Source organism: Lissotriton vulgaris, chromosome 3_1, assembly GCF_964263255.1.
Source record: "Lissotriton vulgaris chromosome 3_1, aLisVul1.2, whole genome shotgun sequence".
NCBI classification, from domain to species: Eukaryota; Metazoa; Chordata; class Amphibia; order Caudata; family Salamandridae; genus Lissotriton; species Lissotriton vulgaris.
The window spans coordinates 913,621,881-913,643,026 of NC_141689.1; the positions used below are offsets into that span (position 1 = coordinate 913,621,881).

A 21,146-nucleotide genomic window follows, 5' to 3' on the forward strand; every position below is an offset into this window, starting at 1 on the left:
GGCAGACTGTCTCGCCCCACCCATAGTGGCAAGCATTTTTAGATACATATACATGTTAACACCTTGGCTGCTGCGCGAATTCCTCCGCAGTGCTAAGATTCTAATCAGTGGACGTGGTTCGGACGGCCCCCGGCCGTCGTGCGCACACGCCACCGTGACTCATGACGGCTAGGGATCGTCATGAGCACGGAAGGGGTTAAAAAAAGAAAAATACACTATCGTATAATATGGTCATTAACATACATTTTATACTGTTTTAATCATTTTTTTTTCTTTTACTTTTTAACTTATTGGTCCAGATGTCCGACCGTAGCATTTTGCGACTCACAAATTGCGCTCAGTTGCGACTCACAAATGCTATGACACAGTTTGTGATTCCCAATGGGGTTACAAATTGCATGCCTCGTGAATATTAATGAGGCACTCGCAATTTGCGACCCCATTGGGAATGGCTGACCCTCCCAGGTATGATGGCCTGCTGGGCTCAGCAAACCGCCATGTCTAGGACCGCTTTTACATAAAGCAGTTTTTAAAGAAAAAATGCAGCCTGTTTTCCTTAAATGAAAACAGGATGCATTTAAAAAAAGAAAAATGAAACGTTTTTGTTTCATTTTTTAAGGGCAGGTAATGGTCCCTAGGACCCCTGCCAGGAAAATAAAATAAATAAGTAAATAAAACTGCTTACCTTGTGCTCACCTAATCGCCAACAACTCCATGTCCCGTTATTTATTTATTTTCCCTAACCCTTCGTATGTTGACTTCCCGCCCCACCGCTCTTACCTGGAGAGGCCGCGCCTGTGTACATTTGTTGTGTGGCGTTTTGTTGTGCTAGTCTTTTAGTGCTGCATTATTGAATGTGAATTTGTTTTGTTGTCTTGCATTCTGTTTTGATGTGACGTGCCTTGTTATGTTTTAATTGTGGCATTATATTGCTCTTTCTTAAGTTTAGAGTTTTACTTAAGTAATTTCAATAAATGTTGTTATATTTCCAGCCAAAAGCCGCCCATGCCTGGAAAATTCCTGTGACAAGCAACCATCCTCAGGTGGTAAAATAGCAACTCCTAAACCACTAAGGACACCGGTCATTTCAAAACTGTAACCACCGGCAACAGGGTCGGCTTTAGGCAGCGGTCTTCAATCTGTGGGGCGCGACCCCCAGGGGGGTCGTGGAGTCCTGGGAAGGGGGTCGCAGATTCTGCAGTTCTGCAGAGTGCAGTTCAGGCGTTGGGCTGAAGGTGCTCACGGCGGAGGCCTAATTCACACCGAGGTGTGAAAAACATCAACGCCTCATTAACAAGTAAAAGGTCTTTTAAAGACCTGTCAAGTACTTGGGTGTGACTGTGTGTGTGTCCCTGAAGCTGTTACAGCCGGGCTCACATACACGAGCTGGGGCGAGCTGGGGGGGGGGGGGGAGCTGGGGGAGTGGCTGTAGTGTAGCCCTTTCTGTTCAATGGATATTGCGCACCTGGAGCTGTGGGTCCCGTGACACGTCCCCCGCCCCCCAGAAGGGAGGCACAGAGATGCCCTCCCATGAGCGGGAAAGAAGAATGAAGACGATGCAGAGATACCGATTCCCCCCCCCCCTCCCCCCCATGAGAGAGGCACAGAAAAGGTGGGTGGATGGATGGATGAAAGGCTGAAGGATGGATGGATGTGTGAAAAGGTGGGTGGATGAATGATGAGTGGATGGATGAATGAAAGGGTGGATGGATGAAGGATGTATGTATGGATGGGAGGATGAAAGGGTGGATGGATGTATGAATGGATAAAAGGTTGCATGGATGAAGGATGGATGTGTGAAAAGGTGGGTGGATGAATGATGGGTGGATGGAAGGAAGGATGGATGGGTAAAGGATGGGTGAATGGATGGATGATGGATGTATGGATGGATGGATGTGTGAAAAGGTGGGTGGATGAATGATGAGTGGATGGATGAATGAAAGGGTGGATGGAGGAATGATGGATGTATGGATGGAAGGATGAAAGGGTGGGTGGATGAAGGATAGATTGGTGAAGGATAGATGTATAGATGGAAGAATGAAAGGGTGGACAGATGAAGGATGGATGGATGAAAGGGTGGATGGATGGATGTGTGAAAAGGTGGGGGGATGAATGATGGGTAGATGGATGGATGAAAGGGTGGGTGGATGGATGGATGGATGGATAGGTGAAGGATGGATGGGAGGATGAAAGGGTGGGTGGGTGAAGGATGGGAAGATGAAAGGGTGGATGGATGTATGAATGGATAAAAGGTTGCATGGATGAATGATGGATGGATGTGTGAAAAGGTGGGTGGATGAATGATGGGTGGATGGAAGGAAGGGTGGAGGGGTAAAGGATGGATGTATAGATGGAAGGATGAAAGGGTGGATGGATGAAGGATGGATGGATGGAAGGATGAAAGGGTGGATGGATGGATGTGTGAAAGTGTGGGTGGATGAATGATGGAGGGATGTGATGAGGTCTAACAGGCACATTTATGGTTGTCAAAAGTTGATGATGAGGAGTACCAGTTTCTAGAAACTTTTGTTGGAAGGGGGTCCTTACGCCTAAAAAGGTTTTACAAGGGGGTCTCGGCATCAAAAAGATTGAAGACCTCTGGCTTTAGGGCAGTGTAACTTGTGGAGGGGGCGCTGACCTCAGAGGGGGCGCTGTGTTTAACAATAATTTATGATTGGAGAGATGAGGGCAAGTTTTGCATGGTGGTAGTGAGAGAATCCTTGGAGGCGGTCATGAGGTGTGGGGTCATAAAAAATGATTGTTGCACAGGGAGCCGCCAGCACTAAAGTTGACTGCCAGTGCTTACTTTATGAGATACGGTTCATAGGATTACGGTCCAACCCATCCACAACGTCCTCATTATGAATGTCCACCTTTTTCCTGATAGCCAGTAACTCCTGATGCATGCCCAATCAGCGTTACCGGTGGGACTTGCAACTCCCTGACCGTCTTCATTGGGAATACACATTTAGGCTTTTGACACTGTTGAAAGCAGCCGAAATCTCATTATGAAACACTCTGGGAAAGCATGCGAATGTCGTGTGGAAAGTGAAAGCACAGATTCCCAGAATTTATTCCCCAAAAGCGGGTAATCCCTGTTATTTTCTCCTCCGTGGAATTATCTGGACTTCTGGTAACAATAACTGCAGGTGTGGGAAAGAAACAGGGATTATTCTCTTGTCACTTGTAACGACTACTTTAGAACTGGAATCCATTTAATCCTTTCTCAAATATTAAAGTTAGCATAACTGGCACCCAGCACAGCCAGTGAACTTTTCCTCTCATAAAAGCAACATAGTAATCTGGATATAAAGGAGCAAAGTGCTTGTAGAGTCTGTAACTTGAGACTCATATTGTGAAAAGTGGCAAACGTGTTATTTGTAGTTTCTCACCGAAACATCTTGCAAGCTGGAAAATATTTACTGTTCTGTGCACAGGCTGTCTGTGTGTTTGGTAAGTAGGCCAAGAGTTAGAAAACCTCGGCCATCTGCCACTAACAGCTTGATGAGATTTTTGTTGCAAAGCATTGCTCTTGTACAATATTCACGGAGTGACAAGTGGCAGGTGGTTTCTATGTTATGCAGATATGACAAATGATGCAGAGCAAGTACAGGATTGTGTATGACAATTAACATCCTGTCACTACCTCAAAAAGTAGCTGAAGTTCCATATTGTCATTTGTGCTTGTGAAGATTACAGGGAAGTTATGTATAATTGAATATTTCCTGATACACTTGACACAGAAGACGCACCAGGGTCTTGGCTCCGAACCCTGAAGTGAAGTGTTTACTTCTTGCAATGGAACCGAGAGGAAAAACACTATGTAAAAGAGGTTGAAGACGTCTCCAGATGTGTGCTATTGTCTCGTGTAGACTAGGGTGGAATCTGCTAATAATGGATGAGGACAGGGGCCAAAACACAAGACCAAATGCAGCTTTAACAGAGAATTCGCATGCAGGTCAGGTTATATCGCATTCTCGTTCTGTGCAATGATGGGCTTTGGATTCTATATATACAATAGGCAATGGATAATTTGTGAAAAAAATAAGTGGCTGGGCTCTCGTCAGGAGGCAGCTTGCAACAGCCCATTGCACCTATTAGTGGTGAAGGGATGGGGTTTAATGGCCAGAGCTGCGTCCTTGGAGCGGTGGAACCAGGTTCAAGTCTCAGCGTAGACTCAACATCCTGTGATTCTGGGCAAATCACTTAATCTCCCTGTGTCTACAAAATATGAATGTGTCCTTAACTGGTCCTCATGAAAAGCACTCTAATATCTTTGTGTTAAGTTCGCACTATAAGCGCCGGTGTTGACGATTAAGTGATAATGCAGAGCACTGGAAGCCTCCAGCTCAAATTAAGCACTGACATTAGGCGGCGGCATTGATACAACATCAATGCTGAAATAAGAGGTGCTTCCATTTATTTGTTTCCTTAGTGAGTGTTTTTACATGGCACATCTAGGGAGCGAGAGGAAAACAGCACTTTATACAGAACACAAGTATAGAGTGTGTCGTGTACTGGTCGGGCCTACAGGCTAACAAATTAGAGACCACACGTCGTTGCATTAGTGGTCAGTACACTGCCTGCCACGCCCAGGGCCCTGGGCTCTGTATTAGTTCTAGAACGTGCCCTCCGTATCTACTTTGGGCTGAACCATTAGACTCACGCCTGAGGGGAGGAAAGAACATCAAGGCAATACTAGGTGTGGGCCATAGTAGTTGCGCCCACCTAGTGCAACACTACATTCCTCCTTTACCCTGAAGTGAAAAACAGAATAAACATAACATCACATATCAACACTTCCAATCATAGTCTCTGAGAATTGCAAATGCAAAAGGAACAGTCTTACTTTTACGACGGCTGAGGTACAGCTCGAACTCTCTCAACGTCTGCAGCGGGCCACAAAGTCATAGTACTTCTGGGATGGCTTTGGACAGGGGCGCAGATTGTACCTGCTCTGGCTGCGCTCGCCTGACGGGATTGGAGCCAGTTCTTCAGAGTCTTTGGCCTCAGCAGTTCCTGGGTGGCTTTGGGCCACTTGCGACTCTTGCCTGCTCCTGGCTGGTGTAGCTGAGTCTGCTTCTGGGACTTCCTTTTCGCTGGGAGCTTCCTCTTCCTCTGTTTCTCGTGGGCCTTGGGTCGGTCTTGTGTATTGCTATGCATAGTCGGGGAACTCATCATCTTCTCAATTCGAGATTCTTTTAAAGAATGACACATTTCTGGTGACTTTCTCTCTCCCTTTCATCGCCGTGATCATGGTTCCATTGACATTGGTGACAGTCCATGGGTCTAACTCGAAAGGGAGGCGGAACTTCCCTCCGGGATGGCGATCTTTCACCAGCACGCAGTCGCCTACTTGAATGGGGCTGTCCGCTGCTCTTCTTCTCCGTGATGCTTCTCTGTTGGATTTTGTTCGCTGTTCCATGGACCGGTTGCATGGAGTTGGAGCCGATGCCCACATGGGATGGTGTGGGAGAGTGTCCTCAACTGCCCTATTGAAACATAGGCGGCTTGGAGGAATCCCTGTGGTGCAATGGGTTGTCAGTCGGTATTCTCTTAAAAACTGGAAGAGGGCTAGTTCTAGGTTCTGGCCATCTGTCATTGCAATCTAGATAGTCTTATTTAGAGTTCTCATCAGTCTCTCGACTTCTCCATTGGCTTGAGGCCATCTTGGGGTTATCTTCTGGTGTTTGATGCGGTGTGATTGTAGGTACTCAGCTAGTTCACAGCCGTTGAAGGGGGGTCCATTGTCGGTGCGTAGTTCTTCCATTAGGCCATGGGTTGCAAAGATCTTTTCCAGCTTAGGGATCACTTCAGATGCTGCAGTGGAGGGCAGGATCTCGATTTCTGGGTACCTTGAGAAGTCATCAACTACCACGAACATGTATTTCCCTCCAGGAAGACTACCAAAGTCTGCGCTGGCGCGCACCCACGGAGCTGTCGGCCCTTCCTCTGTGATCACGGGCGCTGGGGGGTTAGGCAGGCCAGTTGCTAGGCATACAGGACATCGTCGGATGACTTCTTCCACTTTCTTGTCAAGTCCCGGGAACCAGAGTTTTCTCCGGATGCGATTTTTTGATTTTACGATGCCCTGGTGTGCTCCATGGGCCAAAAGGACTACTTGCTGTGTGAGACTGTCGGGCAGCACCAGGCGGGGGCCTCTCAGGAGACATCCTTCCGGGGAGATAGACAACTCGCTACGAACTTGGCGGAGTGCTCTCAGTGTTGCCTGGGCCTCCAGGGTGTGGAATGATGCTGGGCTCTGGAGTGGTTTCCAGTTTCCCGATTGTATAGCCTGGATGGCGATTTGTAGGCAGTCGTCGTCCTTGGTAGCTTGTGTCACATCTGCTAGGGAGATCGGCAGAGGTCTCGATCACTCTATGATCATTCTGACGTATTCCTCCGTGGCGTCGGCTTCCGCTGCTTCTGCTTCAGTGACCGGGCGGGCGTGCCTCGACAGGTAGTTGGCCGGGTTTCTGGTGCCTGGCCGATACTCCACCGTAAACTGGATTTCCTGGAGCTGGAGCACCCACTTCTCGATGCGAGGGGGAGGTCGTGAAGATGATCCTTGGAACAGTGCGATGAGGGGTTTGTGGTCTGTGATCACCACAAACGGGTGCCCGTATAAGTAGATGTGGAAATGCCGGCACCCCCACAAGATGGCAATGGCCTCCCTCTCAATCTGCGAGTATCGTTGCTCTGTTGCTGGTTCTGCTCGCGTATGCGATGGGGGCCCATTCTCCGCATGGTTGTAGTTGAGTCAGGACGGCTCCTAGGCCAGTCGGGCTGGCATCCACTACGAGCTGTGATTCGTTACGAGGGTCGAAGTAGGCCAGGGTCGTGTCTGCCGAGAGTGCCGCCTTGGTTTTCTGGAAGGCTTCTTGTTGTTCGGGCCCCCACTCCCAGGTGGCTGTGGATTTCGTGAGGTCACGGAGGGGGCCGGTGAGGTCCGACTGGTCTTTTATGAAGCGGCCGCAGTAAGTGACCATCCCAAGAAAACTGCGGATGGCGGTCACTGAGGTCGGGAGCCTCATGGATGTCTTTGACCTTGTCAGGGTCCGGACCTACGCCCTGGTCGGAGAATCTGTATCCGAAGAAACTGATGTCTTTTCGTAAGAACTCGCACTTTTCCCTGTGGAGGGTTAGACCCCGCTCTTGTAGCCTGGCGAAGACGGCTTGGAGGCGTCGGATGTGTTCTTCCAGGGTCGCTGCATGGACCAAAATATCGTCACTCACATTTAGCACGCCATCTAGCCCTTGCAGGACATTCTGAATGATGTTCTGAAACACCTCAGCTGCGCTTGATATCCCAAAATTGAGTCTGGTGTATCTCCACAGGCACGCATGAGTGGAGAAGGTCGTTATCCGGCGTGAGTCTGGGTGTAGTGGGATTTGGTGGTATCCTGACCTCAGGTCCATCTTCGAAAACCACCTTGAGCCTGATAACTCTCCGATGATGTCGTCTATTGTTGGCATCAGATGGCGCTCCCTCTTGATTGCGAGGTTCGGGATGCGCATGTCCACGCAGATTCGCACGGCATCCGGTTGCTTCTGTTTCTTGGCTATGCCGATGGGCGATACCCATGGAGTGGGCCCGCTTACCCTTTCAATGATCCCGGCTCTTTCGAGCACCCGCAGCTCGGCTTCCACCTTGGGTCGTAGGTGGAACGCGATGAGTCGGTGCTGGAGGGCCACTGGGGCGACCGAGTGATCTATGTGGAGGTGAATGGCGGGGCCTCTCAAGCAGCCAATCCCTTCGAACAGCGATGTGTGTTGGAGCACTAGATGGTCGAGGCTGTGGGCCTGGACTGTGAAGGCGAAGTGTATTAGTCCAAGGTCTTGGGCGGTTCTGCACCCAAGCAGGAATCCAGATCCCTCCTGGGACACGTAGACTTTGGTGAGTAGTTGATTGGAGTCGTGTGACAACGCCGTTCGGAAGACTCCACACAGGCGTAGGGGCCGACTGGTGCCGTAGGCGTATACCTGCACTCTCGTGGGGTGGAGCACTGGTAGAGTGTCTAATGTCCGATACACGCTAGCCACCATTAGGTTGATCGTAGCACCAGTGTCAATTAGGGCCGCCACCGCTTGATCTTGTACGTTTACGGTGCACATAGGTTCTGTGGATGGCGTGGCTGCTAGGGTGTTGAGCATTCGTACCACGTGGACGGAGGCTGCGTCTGCATCATCATCGTCCATGTCGCTGTTGGTGGAGGCGTTTGGCAGCGGTTCTATCTGTCTCACTCTCCGGGGCAGGCCACTGGGCTTTTTCCTCTGAGTTGATAGGCACACGCTAGCGAAATGGTTGGCCTTCCCACAGGCGCTGCAGATCTTCCCTTGTGCCGGGCATGCTCCGTTGTGGGGTGTTGCTCCTCCACACCATACACAGGCGCGGTCGTGGGATGAAGGAAGTGGGCCTTGTCTTCCTGGCCGGGTTTGTTTCGTGCGAGTGTCAGTCGCACCGGTTTTGATGGCGCACACTGGTTCTACTTTGACTGCTACCGTGGGTTTTGGTTCCATATGCGCAGCTCTGGCTTTTGATAGTTCCTTAGATTGCCCTAACGCCAGGATGTCGCGCATGGGCATGTTGTCTGTTTCCAGGACCCTTTCTCGCAGTTTTGATGACGCACAGCCTTGTATGAATTGGGCGCGAATCTCGTCATCGGCGTCCGGGAGGGTGCATGTGCTGGCCAGCTTCTTAAGCCTCGCATAGAATACGTCTACCGACTCTTCTGGGAGCTGGCGGGCCTGGCAGAGTAGAAACCTCTCGTAATCGGCACTGGCGAAGGGTTCAAAGTATTCCGTTATGGCGTAGCGTAGCGTGGTGTAGTTCCGGGGCGGGCCTCCTCCCACCACGTCCTTCGAGATGTTGTGTATAGCTTCCCCTCCCAGGTGCAAGAGCATTGCTCGCCGCCGCTCGACTGCGATGTCCGCCGCCACAAAGTAGTTCTCCAGGCGTTCTACCCATTTCCTCCACCGAGCAGCTTGAGACGGAGGCGTGCCCGTGACCGCAAAGGGCTCTAGCAGTGGCACGGCGGCCATGGCCATTGGGGAGGGTGGAGGGCTCGTCAGCTAGAGGTGCCTTGTCGCCAGAGGGCCAGGAGTCCAGGAGCACGCTGGGGGCACCTTCAGACGACTTCAGGCAGCAGTGGAGGGTTCTGGCAGCGTTGCACGCGAGATGCGTGGGATACAGCAGGGTCTCCGCATGCGGGATGCGTGGGAAATGGCAGGGGCTGTAGCGGTGCACGCGGGATGCGTGAGGAAGCGCACGCCGGAGGAGCGCGGCAGGCCCGGTGGGCTGGCGCGAGGCTGGGGGCCGGGAGTAGGCATGTGCAGGAGCGCGGCTGGGGCGCTGAGGCGGTGGACACGCACCTAAGGCCGCGAGGCCGATTCCGCTGGTCGTAGGCGGCAGGGCCGCTCGCAGGCAGGCTTCGTTTGTTTGGACCCACCCGCCTAGAGTGCCTGGAACCGCCGGTGAGTCTTGGAGGCAGGGTGTTGGAGCGGCGCGGCTGGGCCGCCGCTCGACGAGGCTGGGTGCAGGGGAGGCCGGGAACACTCCGCCGGCAGGGTGCGCCGAGCACGCAGAGCGGGGCACACTGCAGGGGCCACAGGAGCAGGCTCGCCCAGTACAGAGGGGCGGAGTGTGGCACACGATGGGGTGGCAAGACCTCCTCGTCGCCAGTGTCGTGTACTGGTCGGGCCTACAGGCTAACAAATTAGAGATCGCACGTCGTTGCATTAGTGGTCAGTACACTGCCTGCCACGCCCAGGGCCCTGGGCTCTTTATTAGTTCTAGAACGTGCCCTCCGTATCTACGTCGGGCTGAACCATTAGACTCATGCCTGAGGGGAGGAAAGAACATCAAGGCAATACTAGGTGTGGGCCATAGTGGTTGCGCCCACCTAGTGCAACACTACAGAGTGTAACAGAGAGAGATCATAAGCACTACAAGATGAGGGCCAGCAATTCAAAGATGAGGGCCAGCAATACAAAGATGAGGGAGTTATCCTCTTACATGGTGTGTCAATGTATATTTTATAAGGAGCAGATAGCTGATGAGTTGCAAACCCTGTCCAAGTTATGAAATTCCAAACAGTTCCGACAGAAATGTCGAGCTATGGACTCTAAAAATAAGAGAAGTTACTCATAGGTAGGGGAGACAGGTGGGTTTCGATCAGGAAGTCCTTAAGGTCTCTTCCAAATGCATGAAAGTATGTCAAAGTCTGGATAGCAGTAGGAATTGAATTCCACCTTGGGAACACAGTTGGAGAAAGACGGGTTCAGGATATGCTTTTTATTGACTACTATAGTGTCCAGCCAATGAGTTTCATAGCTGCACATTTGACTAGTACTTCCAGAGTTCTTCAATTTCTTGGTTGGAGGAGTAATAATCTGGAGAATGGGAGCAGCCGCTACAGGTAAGAGCGGTGGGGCGGGGGTAGGGGTGGGAGTTGACATACAGCAGGGTAGTGAAAATAAAATAAATAAATAGATAAAACCGCTTACCTTGTGCTCGCCTAATCGCCGACAACTCCATGTCCCATTATTTATTTATTTATTTGTTTTCCCTATCCTGTCGTATGTTGACTTCCTGCCCCACCGCTCTTACCTGGCGAGGCTGCGCCTGTGTACATTTGTTGTTTGGCGTTTTATTGTGCTAGTCTTTTAGTGCTGCATTATTGAATGTGAATTTGTTTTGTTGTCTTGCATTCTGTTTTGATGTGACGTGCCTTGTTATGTTTTAATTGTGGCATTATATTGCTCTTTCTTAAGTTTAGATTTTTACTTAAGTAATTTTAATAAATGTTGTTATATTTCCAGCCAAAAGCAGCACATGCCTTGAAAGTTCCTGTGACAAGCAACCATCCTCAGGTGGTAAAATAGCAACTCCTAAACCACTAAGGACACCAGTCATTTCAAAACTGTAACCACCGGCAACAGGGTCGGCTGTAGGGCAGTGTAACTTGTGGAGGGGGCGCTGACCTCAGAGGGGGCGCTGTGTTTAACAATAATTTATGATTGGAGAGATGAGGGGCACTTTTGCACGGTGGTAATGAGAGAATCCTAGGTGGCAGTCATGAGGTGTGGGGGCATAAAAAATGATTGTTGCACTGGGAGCCGCTAGCGCTAAAGTTGACTACCAGTGCTTACTTTATGAGATACGGTTCAGAGTGAAAGAGTTTGTGAACTATGCATTCAAATATGAATTTAGATCTGCCCACAAATGGGAGACATCTCAAGGTCAGAACAACAGGGCTAATACATTTAAAGAGGCCAGTCTTCAAAATAAGCTAAGCAGCTGCGTGAAAGGTGGTTTAAAGTGGGTCAAGACGGATTTTGGGAATGTCAGTATGGTATTCAACTCTTGACAATATCAAGTTTTGGACTATATCTTTGACCTGTTAGCTGCATGTACTGTAGCTATCAACAACCTTTTTATGCTTTCCCGACTTGCATACTGCTTGGACTGTGGCTATTCATCTTGATATCACACAGGTAGGGATTGGTTCATCTCTCATAATATGCAACTCTGCAGTTTCCATATTACAATTTGTCCTTAAGAAGCTTGTGTTCTTTACTGATAGATACATATAGATACCTTTTTCGCTCACACATTAAAGGAATGTTTTTCGACCACTAGATGCTCTGAAACATGCACATATTATCTCTGGTATGTGTTTTGCAATCATACCTCTTTAACACCAACATTGGGTTTTCGTTCTGCGCACCCTCTCACTTGTGCCATGGGGATCTCCTATAGTTGTCCTACCCTTAGACCTTGTGAATATCTTGCTATCAGGGACATGCAATCTACATCCCAAATGGCCTCTGCTACTTTGGGTGGCACATCTTTCATGATGGAACTGTTCATTGATTGGAACACATTTCTGATGCACCATTCCTACATGAATCCGGGTTCTATATTTGGGAGCACTGTTTTCCCGGCCTTTTTGCCAGCACAAAAGGTGTCTATCTTGCTCTTTCTTGCTCAACAAGGTTTCTACCACTACCACAATCTAGATTCTCGTTTATAAATTCTCGTTTTTTATATCATTATTATGGGTTGTCCCTGTATTTTCTGTATTGTAACCATGTGTCACACCATTTTGTTGTTCATAGGTGTATGTAAATGTATAGTATGTTTGTGTAGCTCGTTTAAAAAAAAAAAATATATATATATATATATATATATATATATATATATATATATATATATATATATATATATATATATATATATATATATATATATATATGCATATATATATATATATTTATCTAACTTGCATCCCTGAAGAAGTCCAATGTTTTACTGGATGAAACGAGTTGGATGATGTTTTTATGAATATGTCATGATACAACAATAAAAGAAGAAACGCAATTGGATTGTGCAAGAATTTGTCATTTCAAAATTGTGATATACTTTACTGTGAAATTTTACTTTTTTGTTTCTTATGTGGTGCAGCTCCTTATTTTGCACATGTTTATTGCTTTTCCCTACTTTGCACTGATTTGTGTTAAGGGAGCGTCCCATGGGTGGTACATGGGTGTTTCAATGCAACCACCAATGGTTTCCGAAGCAAGCCCTATCTACAAGCATTTGTAGACATTTTTCCAAAATATAAGCCTCTTTACGGCAGACACAAAGATGGAGAAACATATATTTTTCCTTACCTTTGTAACTTTGCGCATCTGCTGTACAGCACACATACAGAGCGGGAAAAGTTTTAAAGTAAATCTAAATAAATATTTTGTACTGGAAAGTTATCTTGCCTGTACAAAACCTGTAATAGAATCACACAGACACCTTTGAACTATACTGCAAATGTGTGTGTGTGTGTGTGTGTGTGTGTTTGTGTGGCACCAGAGAGCCAGGAAGAGTGCCAGTGGTTGGGAAGAGTTCTTTCACACTATATTAGAGGTTAGTGCAGTGCAGGGTATCTTCCATTCCGATAGAGAGCCCACAGAACTTGGTGCCACTTTCCAATGTCTTTTCAGACTTTTTTTGCTTCACAGCTGCTCCCTGGCCAAAATACAACTTGGGACTCTGCTTTTTTTGGGCAGAGTTAATAAGTCAGTAGGAATTTGCCATTTGGCTGACTAATCTTTTGGTCCAGGACTGAACTTGTGAATCTGTTTTCTATTTTTTTTTTAAATCAATTGATTTACCCATTTTTATCACTTTACTAGATCAAGCCTGGTCCATTTCTTTTACTCAACAGGGAATGCTATGTTTTTAGACATCATTTTATGAAACTAGCACATGGTTACTATCACTCACACATTTTCTACACAATTTTTAAGCACCGTACCATTCAATTGCAGCTCGCCGCTTTCCTCGAAGCCAACAAATCCCTCGACTCCTCACAATCCTGCTTCCGAGCAAAACACAGCACTGAGACCGCCCTCATCGCAGCAACAGACGACATCCGATCTCTACTGGACAATGGAGACACAGTCGCCCTCATCCTACTCGATCTCTCTGCAGCCTTCGACACAGTCTGCCACAGCACCCTTTTACAACGCCTCAGAAACATCGGAATACAAGGAAAAGCACTTGAATGGATCACCTCGTTCCTCACCGGAAGGACCCAGAGAGTCCGCCTTCCACCATTCAAGTCCGAGGCCACTGAAGTCATCTGTGGCGTACCACAAGGATCCTCACTCAGCCCCACCCTCTTCAACGTATACATGAGCCCCCTTGCGGCCATCGCTCGCCAACACAATCTCAACATCATCTCCTACGCGGATGACACTCAACTGATCCTTTCCCTCACCAATGACCCCAGCACCGCCAAAACCAACCTACACGAAGGAATGAAAGAAGTTGCCGAATGGATGAAACACAGCCGTCTGAAACTGAACTCAGATAAAACAGAAGTCCTCATCTTCGGTACATCCCCCTCTGCATGGGACGACTCTTGGTGGCCGGAAGCCCTTGGAAAAGCACCCATCCCGACAAACCACGCACGGAACCTAGGCGTTATCCTGGATTCTTCACTTTCAATGAACAGACAAGTCAGCGCCGTATCCTCATCCTGCTTCAACATTCTTCGCATGCTCAAAAAAACATTTCGCTGGATCCCCACCGAAACCAGAAAAACAGTCACCCATGCTCTGGTCATGAGCCGACTGGACTACGGAAACACCCTCTACGCAGGTACTACCGCTAAACTCCAGAAGAAACTCCAACGAATCCAAAACGCCTCAGCCAGGATCATATTAGACATCCCGCGTAACGAACACATCTCTGGTCACCTGAAAGACCTCCACTGGCTACCCGTCAATAAGAGGATCACTTTCCGACTGCTAACCCACGCACACAAATCACTCTACGACATCGGACCAGAATGCCTCAACTCACGACTATCCTTCTACACCCCCTCCCGCCAACTACGTTCCTCCAGCCAAGCCCTCGCCACTGTACCTCGCATCAACAAGACCACCATGGGAGGCAGATCCTTCTCATACCTGGCAGCTAAAACATGGAACTCACTCCCCAATTACCTTCGCCTCACCCAAAACCACCTAGCATTCAGAAAGCAACTTAAAACGTGGATATTTGACAAGTAATCCTCCTCCCCTCCCTAAGCGCCTTGAGACCCTCTGGGTATGTAGTGCGCTATATAAATTCTTTGACTTGACTTGACTTGACCTTCCCATTGGTTGTGCTCACTATCTCACCTGTCGTTATTTATACATACAGGTGTACTTTCGATTCTTAGTTGTCTACTCATTTAGAGACATCTCAGGGGATTTCAGATTTCACAAATGCAATTAGTCCTGAGGCTGGTCTTGCGTATTTAACACTATACAAAATGTTGACACAGGTAGACTACTCTGTTATATGATTTCCATTAGAAAATGTAGGACTGCATATTAGGACAACAGGGGTCATATTATACATACTGCATATTTCCTTTGATTGCAATAGGGCACACCTTTTAAAATGTGTGCCCGGCACATAAAAGGAAAATGCATCATATTAGGGTGAATGCGTTGCTCCCAGGGCAGCCACGAACTTGCGTTACCCTTGAAGCAGCACATTCATGTGAAAGATGGAGCAGCTGCTTTGCAGGTGCTCCATGTTTTCACAGTGCAGGCAGCAACCATCCTGGACTTTTGAAGGGTATTAGAGATTCCCTTGTAGGCAGGTGCAGTGAGTGACTGTACCAGCCTGCAAGGGGATGTCTGGGGGGGTCCCAGACCCCCTTACCCACCTCCATAGGGCTGATATCAGGGGGCACACTAACAGTGCGCCTCCTGAGAGCTTCTTTGCCCCTGTGCCTGCATCTGTAATACGGCGTGGTTGCAGAGGCAAAGGAGTTTCCTCATGAGGAAGTACTGGCGCTATATGTGCACCAACACTTTCAGTATTACAGAAGGGGATTAACAAACATCTGTGGCCCCTTTTGTAATACCAAAGTACCCCGGCATGCACAAAGTAGGCAAAAACGCCCTCTGCACCCTGGGTGCACTTCTATATTATGGTCCCTGGACATCAGAGTTCAGGGTATCAGTCCATCTCACCATCAGAGACTGTTGCCCCAACTCCCGGCTAGCTCACAGTGCCCCACCCAAGGCCTTAACTTTTCTGGGGTAGCAAGTGATTTTGGCAACCTAGAACATGATACTCTGATCCCCAGGGTAATCGAGAAAGCAGATCTTACCCCATTCGTTAATTACACATGCATGCCCTTGGTAAACATAAGATACAAAGGGAAGTTTTCAATATATTTATTGCAACAACTGTATCCTTGCATAGAGAGAATGAGCTGCAATTGTGAGGCAGATAAAACAAAGCAAAGTAACCAGCATTATGAACACGGTGAAGAGAATACACAGTCTAACATGGCAGTCTGATTTATATATATCTCCCTACCTAGCACTACCCCTAATCTGAGGGCATTGTGGGTGTACCCTTTTTCCCGATCCCTTAGGTCAGCCCGAGACCCCATAATTGGATTTATTTATTTATTTTTAGAGTTTTCTATAGCGCGAACTTGAACCGATTAGGTTATCAGAGCGCTTTACATAACACCAGTTCCGTTACATGTTATCACAGCAGTTTGCATAGAATCAGTTACGTTGCACATTTCAGGATCTTGAACCGATTAGGTTATCAAAGCGCTTTACATAAGACAGCATTCGATGTCCAGTGCCCTCCTCCGCCGTGTAGCGGGGGACCACTTCCAGCCCTCCGAAGTCGTCGAGCTGTCGGGACTAGGCTCCTGGAATTTCAGCTGCCCCTTTGCAACTAATTTGTTTGAAGTCATGACGGATACACATGGATATACTCTAAAAGTCACATCTACTGTATATACTAGTGATTAGAGTTATCTCTATATACATAGGGAGGGGATAAGACTGGTTTTAAAGTCACATCACCAAGGGAGGGACAGAGAAGGGCAGGAAAGTGAGACAAACCAGAGAGGGAAGCAGATAGTCACAAGTAGGCATCAGGAGAGACAATAGAGAGGTCACTAGGACAGAGAGGGGGAGGTGAGAGATCGCTAAAAAGGCGGAGTAGAAAGGTAGAAGAAGAAGTGAGTCATAGAGAGAAAATGGCGGGGAACACAGAGGTCCAAGTCTGAAAGTCCAGGAAGAGTGCTGCAAGTCCGGGGGGAGAAAGGCAGTCCAAAGCAACGGTTGGGTGATTACCCTCGTGTGTTAATTATGTCCTTGCTGCAGAGAGAGAAAATCCCTTTAGGTTTGTCCCTGGAAGCGCGTGATTGGTCTTAGAGACCCGTCTTTTTTGAGGATTAGGAAGTATAGAGAGTATACTCCTGTCCCTTGCTGATGTTTTGGAACCTTCTCTATGGAATGCTTTTGTAACAGTGATAGTACTTCTTCTTTTAACAATGTCAGATGGTCTTGACTCATTGGACGCTGTTTGGGGGGGATGTTTGGTGGGGTAGCTGTGAGTTCTAGGCAATAACCATGTTGGATAATTTGTCTCACCCACTTGCCTGATGTGATGTTTTCCCAGACAGGTAGGAACTGTGATAGACGTCCCCCGAACGGTGTTATGTGGTCTGGGGGGAGTTGTATTAAGTCACTGTTTTGGGGTTGGGGAGTTGCGGTTGTTATTATTTCCGCGACCTCTACCCTTGTTGTTGTTACCTCTGTAACTGCCTCTTGAATTACCTCTGGGTGATGTTGGTGTAAAAGAGGTGGATGACTTCATTAGATTGGCAATCTCTCTTTGCAGGATCAGGATGGGAGATCAGCATTGTCAGAGCTGCATGTCGAACACTGTATTTGTTCCAGAACTGTTGTGGCTGGAGTGTCCCCTCTGACCCATAAAAGGACAGAGCACTGTTTATATGATATTACTACTGTGTCTGAGCAAGGGTCTCCTAAATAAGGCCCGCGGGCCATATCCAGCCCACTACAAGATTTTATCTGGCCCGCAGCAAGTCATTTAGTTGAGGTAGTTCTTCCAACTATGTTAGAGTCAGGCACAACAGGCATGATGCAGGGTGAAGAGCAGGAATACCGGTGAACACTGCAATCCAGGAACAGGACCTGACCAAGAAATGACCGCCACTCAAGATAAATACGCGCACATAGACCATTGGAATCGTATTTGGATGATTTGCACCCCCTGTAATCCTGTGATCGTTGCTAGGCTGTACTGTACCATTATTGGAAGAATACAGTGATGCACACAATGAATTGATATTCTCAGATTAGGAATTTAACATGTATTTGATTCTCAGAGAAGGCGTAAATTAGGACACTACTATAGCAGTATGTCAAATCACAGCTAATTATTAATTTGCCCTTTCAGCAAAACTTCATGAATGGGCCAGAATTACACTTTGAGTGAACTCTCCCTGTTGGCACACCCTTACAGAATGTCTGCAGCTTTCAGGGCGGATACTAACTGGCACCTGCCTAGGGGCAAGCTTGAGGCCAGTGCATTAGTGAAAGGAGGGTCATCTCATTGGTCCGTTTTAACTGTAAGCAGGAGAGCCAACTTCTTATCAAAGGGGGAATGCATCCCCCACAGGAGGGTTCAGCGAGTGACTGCATCCTCTAGCAGGGTGTGTGCCAGTGGTGCTACTGGGACCCTTGTATCCCTCAATACTCATGGTTAGAAGGTGCACTGACTGTGCCACCTGATACGTGGCACACAATCAGTAACCCTTCTGACAGCGTTCCTGCCTCTGCGTCGGTGTCTGCTATGTGGGTAAAAGATCCCCTCAATTGAATGAGAGCATAGCCAGTAAGCTTCTTCTGTAATACCAAAGTGTCTTGAAGGAGCAAAAGGCGGGCACAAATGCTTGTTGTGCGCCTTGAGCATATTGTATTATATTGCTTCTGGAGTGTGTATCTGAATCCATATTATTACAGGTAAAATTATATTCTTCTTATAACGATGTGAATTAAAATAGTTAACCCCTTTGATGCTGATGACGAGCTCAGCTCGTCATCAGCTACAGCGCTCGTATGCTGAGGACGAGCTGAGCTTTTCATGTAACGCGGTATTTTCAAAAACGCCGCACACAGCGGGAAAAGCCGCCGCAGCGATGCGGGTAAATGGCTGACAAGTACGCAAATGCTCGAGTTCAGCTAATATGTAAATTCTCTTTGCTTCACTTCCAAATTCAGAACACATTGCACAATGCTTAGACGTATATGATGATTATCTCTGTTTCAGCAACAATACATACATTGACAATTTCCTTACATGCTGGTTTCTGTACCTTGAAGCTACTAGCCATTCAAAATCACTTTGTCTGCAGTAAGTTAAATGAAAATATAATAACGTACCCGCCCTCTTCTGAATATTTATGTCCGAAGGCAAGGATGTCTGATGCCCGTCCACTACCATCGCACACCACGACAGGCACCGGTGGGCTGTCGCGCAGATACTCCAAGACAATAGAGATGACATTGGGTCCTCCTTCCACAATGAGGGCCACAACTGGAACCCCCTGCCCGATTCCTGTACAATAGGAAATGAAAGCGAAACAAGAGACAGAACGAAATTACCACGTTTACTAGGACAGTTCGACAGAATACTTAAGAATCAGACTTCATTTACGACTTGTACATTAACCAAGGTGACATGTTATTCTGCATTAAACAATAGAACATATGTTCTTTTTTTGGTTCACCAAGAGATGTCAGTTATTTTGGTATTTCAATAAGATGGACATTAATTCACATTGTTGACCAATGTATTATAACTTAGTAGACACCATTGGAGGCTGATCAATCCCAGATCCATGGACTGTGCACTACTCGTTGGACGCGAGCACATACATATGTGAACCGGTGATCCCTTGGGCAAACTGAAAGATTATTGCTTTGCCCAATTATAGTACAATCTTATTTCGTTGTGCTCACTTTTGCATATACGATTCACTTTCTTGTTAGCACTTCACAAATTGTGTAAGTAAAGCACTGATCTGTAAACACGTTACAGGTTTTTGATATTGTGGATTGTTAAACTGCAATAAATGGATTTCCTGATTTTCCAAATGCATATTTTTAAAAAAACATCAGAATACAAATATTTCAATAAAATAAATCATTTATAAGCTGCATTTGGGTATCTTTATTATGGTTGTGTTATTTAATACTGGTTAGTATAAGTGTGTTATTCCAATGGCTATTTTGTGCATTATTATCCAAGTATATTTATTTGTCTTGTTTTCTACAGATTAACATTCCTTCTTTACAGATTTACATTTTGGTGTACATGGTACTCCATTTGTTTTGGAGAAGAAATCTGCTCAGCCTCTTTTAAGAAATCCATTGCTCACTTATCCAAGGGATGCTAACTTCAGTAGTATTTTGTTCAGGGACTAACCAAAGAATACTAGAAAAGACCTGAGACCAGAAACTCAATACTGTTTCCTGTTAAAGAACCTTTTCTGCTTTTAGTGGCAGCTCCCCCATTTGAGCAGAGGAGCATCACCCCACAGGCCAGAGCTGAAAAATAAAATGGTGATAAAGTTTATTTTATTACCATTATATTTTCAGCAACCAACCTGTCCTGAGCTGAGTGATAGGACAGGGTGGAGCTGGTGCTGCCGAATGGCAGCAGGGAGCTATGCACTTTAAAATGCGCATGCCTCTTTGGCCTGCCTTCTTGGGACTGCCAGCCAGACATGCTTATTTTGAAGATCCCTCAACCTATCTGTCTTTGACAGCTGGGTTAGAGAAAGTGCAAGCCTCCGGTGCTCTTAGTAGTATTAATAGAGCCTGCTCTATCCAATTCTAACACTGCGCTCATACTGGTGAGAGCCGCACCAGGATTGGTTAGTGCAGTTTCCTGGTCCCGTGTTGGAGCCAGCCTGGAAAAGAGATGACTGGTGGAAGAGGACGTCATGTCTCGGCTTAAGTTAAGTGTTTTTTTATTCCTTTTGTCCTCACCCGGGAAAGGTAAGGTCTCTGTTTGCCATGAGAAAGCTGCCGCTTGAATAAAAAATCCACTTGAGGGACAGCAAATCGAACTCTGGTGTGTGGTGTCATTTGCGCTGATTTTCCCATGCGGAACAAACACCCGGTGCTAAAAATCTTCTTGAACAGCGTGGCATGGTGATTTCTGCCCATTTGTGGAACTCTGTGGAATCTTGCAGACTTTTCATATAACTCCTTAGAATTCCTTGGAGTGAAACTCAGCAAATTCTGGCCACACCTAGTTGAGACCCCCTTGATGTGCATTCCTATCGATCGCTATTGTTATGGAAGACAGATTGCAAAATACACAGGAAGGTACTGGCTAATAGACTCGTCTCAGTAATCAACACCCTGATTCACCTTGACCAAAACAGGCTTATTCCAGGGAGAAGCACATTCCTAAGACTCTGGCGGGTATTCTCCATATTGGAGCTAATGCCAAAGAATGGTACACTCCTGGTGGCTCTTTCCCAAGATATCGGGAAAGCTTTTGACACAATGGGATGGCTCTACCTGATGGGGGGTGCTGAAAAGTATGGGGTTTGGCCAGGAGATCAGACAGTGGATTATGCTTATATTCTCCGGCCAATCGCCTGGGTTTGCAGGGGTAGGGATATCTCTGACCAGTTTCCCATAGGCTGTGACAAAAGGCGGGGTTCCCACTCTTCCCCTTGATGTGTGCACTTGCTATGGAGTCTCTCGCAGTTCTGTTCAGGAGCAAAAACCCG

At 47.3% G+C, this 21,146-nt stretch overlaps 1 protein-coding gene across 1 annotated transcript in view; it reads right to left on the minus strand.

The window, feature by feature from the left end:
* The window catches only part of TRPM3 (transient receptor potential cation channel subfamily M member 3), a 979,327-nt gene that overhangs the window by 661,508 nt on the left and 296,673 nt on the right, over positions 1 to 21,146 (minus strand). The window contains exon 7 of the mRNA XM_086963586.1: positions 18,781 to 18,955. Coding sequence (XP_086819712.1) covers positions 18,781 to 18,955 — 175 coding nt within the window. The remainder of the gene's footprint in view (positions 1 to 18,780; positions 18,956 to 21,146) is intronic.